Genomic DNA, 6,000 nt, shown 5'->3' with positions numbered 1-6,000 from the left:
CTCTTATCCTTAATAAAAAGATGACTTATTCAATAATTCGTACTTAAGGGTAAAGCTTTTGAATGAACTAAGACCCCCTTTGGTCATAAGAATTATTCACTTTATTCCTAATTTTTTTTCACTTTTTCCGTCAGCGTGACTCTTAATACAACTTAATACCAAAAACTCAAAAAACTTGTTTTAAAAAAAAAATCACTTTTTCCACTTTTTTACAACTACATATCACCAAAAACTACAATTTCAAAAAATATGGCCAAACACAACCCCAACTCTAAAATTCTAAAAAAAATGATTTTTTTTTATATCTATAGATAAACGGGCCTAAGTCTTTGCTGCCCTTTACAAAAAAACTTCTGCCACTGCCCACTCAGCTGCCCAATGAAAAAAGAAAAGCACTAATTCATTTGTCATAGATCACAATGCAGAACAGTAACCTCATATTATTATATTCACAATACAGAGATAATGTTTCTAAATTAACTTGACAAATATATGAAAGACTCACAAAACTCTATGCAGTCAATAAGAAAAGCATCAATATTCTAAGGTCCAAAAATTCCACAAACCAAACAGACCACCATGGATGAACAACAACCATTTCCTCCTCATGTACTCATCTTCCCCTTACCTTTACAAGGCCCGGTAAACTCCATGGTCAAACTTGCTCAACTCATATGTTTTTCAGGTTAAGCTTCCAAAATTTGTTTATTCTAAAAAGTATTTTTTATCCGAAGTAATTTTTGAAACAATATCTTAGAGAATAGCAGTTTGTGTTTGACTGATCAATCTGTTTTTCAGGCCTGCACGTCACTCTGCTCCTCACTGAAAACATCCACAGTCGACTCGTTCTTCACACAAATATAAGTTCAAGATTTGATCAATTTCCTGGTTTTCAAATCAAGACGATTTCGGATGGACTTCCAGAAGATCACCCTCGTGAGGGAAGCAAGTTTTTGGAGGTCTTTGACTCTTTGAAGTTAAAAACAAAGCCACTGTTTAAAGATATGTTGACTTCTGGTTTCTTCTGTTCTGATGGGAAAAGAAGGCCAGTTAGTTGTATTATCGCTGATGGAGTTTTGGGATTTACTTGTGATGTTGCTGATGAAATTGGTTTGCCGATTTTCTGTGTTCGAACTATTAGTCCGTGTTGTCTTTGGATCTTCTTTTGCCTTCCTAAGCTCATTGAATCTGGAGAATATCCGTTCAAAGGTCAGTAAATCTTTCGCAACTATTAACAGAGGCGGATGCAAAATTTAAACTTGATGAATTTAGATGCAAACTTGCTCAAAGCCGAGTCAGTGTTGGGATTGGGTTGTTTGATCTGTTGAAAAATGATTTTTATCCCGTTCGTCGGGTGTGTATGTACCCATGCTCCTGTTTAGTACTATTATTTTCTAGAATTCCAGGAACTATGTTTTCTGGCCATTCCCTGCTCTCTGGCATTGTCTTTGAGTTTGTCAACTAACGTGGTATGTTCAGATCCAGGCGTCTCGACGATGGAGGAAAAAATGTATTAAGTGCGAACCAATACCTATTCCTCTAAGTAAATAACTCAATATTTAATCAAGTGCATCATTCAACCTTTTTGGAGCATTGATGACAGCAGATAATATTTTATCGATTCTAGAAAAATATGGCGATAATTACCTAGTTTTGCAGAAAGACCATGGGCTCATGTGCACCATAATTTACTCAATCCGCTCCTGATTAATGGAACCATTGTTTCGCGTGCCGTAGCTTAGGATTCGTGCTATTGCTTTTTTGTAGGGACGTCTGTGTGAAGTTCTTGATATTGAACCCAATAACCCGATATCAACAAACCAATAACATTTTTTCAGTACGGTTTATCGGTTAAATCGGATTTTGCACACCCCTAATCAGTAGGTTCCTTTTTAGACAAAATCAAACAACTAAAAGCACAATCTTTTTCATTGACTATTCTTTCTTTTGCCTTCCTAAACTCATTGAACCTGAAGTATATCCCTTCAATGGTTCGTATTGATCTTTCAAAATTCTGTAACTGCTTGTGTCAAGTCTCGTATCATAAGCTTCCCTTTTTACTGGTTAAGTCAATTGAAATGTGTTGAACTCGTGAAATTTTGAGACTGAAACTTGATGAGTTAAACCTTTAAACAGTTGAATTGGTTGAGCTTATATTTTTGCATATTAGAATTTATTGTACTTTTGAAATAATGAGTTCAGAATTTAATACATTTTCAAATTTTAGTAATCTTTTACGAGAAAAGGCCATAAATAGTCCCTGAACTATGGGAGTAGGTCTAAAATGGTCGAATCCCCTATACGCATCGGTTTTAGTCCTTCACTATTCAAAAACTTATCAAATTTGGTCTCCGTCTATTTTTTTATACAAACAAATACAAACTCATAAACCATCGTGAGATTAATCGTTAAACCATTCCCTCGGATATTTCTCTCTCTCTACACACTCTAACCTCAACTTTTTTCCTCAAGATCTCTCTCGCGTTTTGTAACGAGTTAGGGGGGAAAACCGACCTAGTAGGTCGGTTTTGTTAAAAAAAAAAAAAAAAAAAAAATTGACGGTCTCATTTTAAAAAAGCTCTCATAAACTCACGAAGGTTTATGAGTTTGTTCGTTTGTATAAAAAAATAGACGGAGACTAAATTTGATAAGTTTTTGAATAGTTAAAGGACTAAAACAAATGTATAGTTCGGGACCATTTTAGACCTACTCCCATAGTTCGGGGGATCCTTTTCTCAATCTTTTACACACACAGGGGGAGTTAGGGGGTGCAAGGGTTTCATCAGAACTCCCTTTGTCGTAAAATTACACTATATATATAATGTTAAAATTATTTTTTATTTATATATATAGTATATGTAGATTTTCCTTGACTTTTTCGTGTGTTTATTGCTTTATATGATGATGTACCACCAATTAGACACATACATGTTTGTCGGAAGTATTGTATTCAATTGACCAATTGAAAATACGTAACTCTAATGTTCCATGCAGAAGTATAATGTTTTCCGTTGACAATTAATCCTTCTTCTATGATTATACTTATTTCTACTTCACAGTTTTACACTATCTTCTAATTCTTCTTCAAACATTTCCAGATAATGACTTGGATGAACCAATCAAGAGCGTACCCGGAACTGAAACTTTTCTCCGTCGACGTGATCTACCGGGCTTTTGCCGCTCTGGCAATCTGACAGACTCAAATATCCAACTCTACAAAACAGAAGGTCAAGAAAACTCACGTGCTTATGGCCTAATACTCAATACATTCGAAGAACTAGATGGACAAATTCTCAATCAAATGAGAACTATTTGTCCAAATATCTACCCTATTGGACCCCTCCATGCAAATCTGAAGAACAAACTATCTGAACAAAAAACTTCATTTGGTCAATCTTCAAACAGTTTATGGAAAGAAGACAGAAGCTGCATTGATTGGCTAAACAATCAGCTATCGAAATCAGTAATCTATGTGAGCTTTGGGAGTATTGCAACTTTGACGAATGATCAATTAATGGAGTTCTGGTACGGATTGGTTAACAGTGGGCAAAGATTTTTGTGGGTGATTCGGCCGGATTCTGTCGCCGGAGATGACTGGAAAAACAAGATTCCGGCGGACTTAGCAGAGGGTACGAAAGAAAGGGGATATATTGTGGGGTGGGCCCCACAAGAGGAAGTACTGAGTCATCCTGCTGTGGCCGGGTTTTGGACTCACTGTGGATGGAATTCGACTCTTGAAAGTGTATATGAAGGAAAACCTATGATTTGTTGGCCTTATTTTATGGACCAACAAGTGAATAGTAGGTTTGTGGAAGCAGTTTGGGGACTTGGGCTTGATATGAAGGATACATGTGATAGGGAAATTGTAGAGAAAATGGTGAAGGATTTGATGGTAGTGAGAAAAGATGAGTTCTTTGAAAGAGCAAATCATATGTCTAAATTAGCTAAGGATTGCTTGAGGGAAGGTGGATCATCTTATTCTAATTTTAAACGTCTTGTGAAGGATATTAAGACTTTTAAGTGATAAGGTTTAATCATCATCGAAATAATAATTCGTCGTTCTTCAAAGAGATAAAATTATGTATCCCTTCAAGATAGAGACTTCAGCTGTTGTTAGAATCGTGAGGTGAGCCAATAACAAAAGAGGAAGCTTATTCTCTTTTGTTACTGACCTGCTCCCCTTGACTAGTAATTTAGGTCCAACATGACTCTTTTAATCTTGCTTTAAAGGCCAGAATGCTTTAGAAGTTGTGTTTATATGCACATTCGACACAACCATAGTTTGTGATCTAGATGATATTTGGTTTGTGATTTGCGTTTGACGCATTGTGTGCCAATTATATATTTTTCTACACAAGTTTAAACTTTATCCTCCTTAAAATTGAAAAATACTTATACAATTAGGTCAATTAATTGCTAACTGCATATAACTGTTACACTACTACTGGGACTTGATAACATAAAAACGAATGTATGTAACCAATAAGCGATCAAATTACATTGAACATGTACTCTTTTCTTACGTCTACGTACAAAGCTTAAATTCTTTAAACATGTTTATGTGCTTAACCAGGGGCGGATCTAGCCTATTAAGTGGGGGTTCAATTGAACCCGTAATTGCATTGAATAAATTTATGTAAAAAATTATTAAAATCTATACGTCTAACGTAAAATATAAGCTTAAGATTCTTTAACATGTTTAAATCTTGGATCCGCCTCTGTTCTTAACCTCCCCTTGAGTAAAAGAGAACTGCAGAATAGCTAGGCTCATCCCAATATCTACTTTAATGAAGATGAAATGGATTTTGCCTTTCAAAAATGTGAAACGAAAGGAACAGATTTTACCTTTCGGCCCTTGTTAATACTACTATAACCGACGCATGGAAACTGCTATTCTATTAATATGAACTGCTACTATTATCCATAATATGGTAAAAGGCAAGGATTTAAGTAACATAAGTTGATTGTGCAATGTAATTTAACATGTTATAGTATATAAAAATTATTTAGCTGCATAAAATTTAAACTCATTAGCTAATGGGATATATAGCCTGTTCTACTATTTCAACCCAATGCAGATGTGATAAGAGTTAATTGCTAAACGAAATCCTTCATATAGATTTTTATGCAGTAGAAGGTTTTCTAAAACAAGAAGTCGTTGTAGTATAGTGGTAAGTATTCCCGCCTGTCACGCGGGTGACCCGGGTTCGATCCCCGGCAACGGCGTTAATAATTCTTTTTTTGCCAAGCAATACTTACTCGGGGCATTTAATTATTAGTCACTCTTTAGTTTTTATTTTAAGATAGGCGACTCAAGTTTTTAATTATTAGGTAGAGGTGATAATTTTATTAGTATTATGGGGTTTTGAAGTTCCAAAAGTTTTTATTTTGACACTTTAACCTCAACTTTATTTTTAACACTTTGCACTTAAGTTTATTTTTAACACTTTCACCCACCCTCGCCCCCACCCCGCCCCCCCCGATCCCATGCCCCCCCCCTCCCCTTCCCCCGCCCCCCCACCCCTACCCATTTTTTTTTTCTTTTTTTATTTTTTTTCACCCCCTCCCTCCTCCCAACCCCCTAACCCCCCCACCCCCCCCCCCCCCCCCCCCCCTATTTTTTTTTTTAAATTTTCTTTATTTGTTTTTTCACCCCCTCCCTCCCTCCTCCTCGCAACCCTCCCCCCACCCCACCTCCTCCCCCCGCCCCCCGCCCCGCCCCCCCACCCCGCCCAATTTGTTTTTCTTTATTTTTGTTTCACCCCCCCTCCTCTTCCCAACCGCCTAACCCCCACCCCCCCAAAAAAAATAATTAATTTTTTTTAATTTTCTTTATTTGTTTTTCACCCCCCTCCCTCCTCCTCCTCGCAACCCCCCCCCACCCCCACCCCTCCAAAAAAAAATTAATTTTTTTTTGATTTTCTTTATTTATTTTTTCACCCCCTCCTCCTCCTCCTCGCAACTCTCCCCCTCACCCCCCACCACCCCCCAAAAAAAAAA

At 36.9% G+C, this 6,000-nt stretch overlaps 1 protein-coding gene and 1 non-coding gene across 2 annotated transcripts; both read left to right on the top strand.

The window, feature by feature from the left end:
- The first annotated feature begins 415 nt into the window (after positions 1-415).
- LOC132068330 (7-deoxyloganetic acid glucosyl transferase-like) lies at positions 416-4,369 on the top strand. The gene is made up of 3 exons (XM_059461903.1): positions 416-685; positions 799-1,209; positions 3,099-4,369. Exons 1-3 carry the CDS (start codon positions 580-582, stop codon positions 4,022-4,024), a joined length of 1,443 nt encoding a protein of 480 aa, XP_059317886.1. The 5' UTR covers positions 416-579; the 3' UTR covers positions 4,025-4,369.
- A 785-nt stretch (positions 4,370-5,154) lies between these two features.
- Positions 5,155-5,226, top strand: TRNAD-GUC (transfer RNA aspartic acid (anticodon GUC)). Its single transcript has one exon. It is a non-coding gene; the product is annotated as a tRNA-Asp (tRNA).
- The last annotated feature ends 774 nt before the right edge of the window (positions 5,227-6,000 follow it).

This window comes from Lycium ferocissimum, chromosome 8, assembly GCF_029784015.1.
Source record: "Lycium ferocissimum isolate CSIRO_LF1 chromosome 8, AGI_CSIRO_Lferr_CH_V1, whole genome shotgun sequence".
Lineage (NCBI taxonomy): Eukaryota > Viridiplantae > Streptophyta > Magnoliopsida > Solanales > Solanaceae > Lycium > Lycium ferocissimum.
Note: the sequence above shows the minus strand (reverse complement) of the source record. Positions and strands in the feature narration are given on the sequence as shown.

Bases quoted from the DNA above. Each gene is read 5' to 3' on its own strand.
- LOC132068330 (XM_059461903.1), top strand. From the start codon at position 580: ATGGATGAACAACAACCATTTCCTCCTCATGTACTCATCTTCCCCTTA. The intron at 686-798 runs GTTAAGCTTCCA...TCTGTTTTTCAG, and splicing joins TCAACTCATATGTTTTTCAG to GCCTGCACGTCACTCTGCTC. The intron at 1,210-3,098 runs GTCAGTAAATCT...AAACATTTCCAG, and splicing joins TGGAGAATATCCGTTCAAAG to ATAATGACTTGGATGAACCA.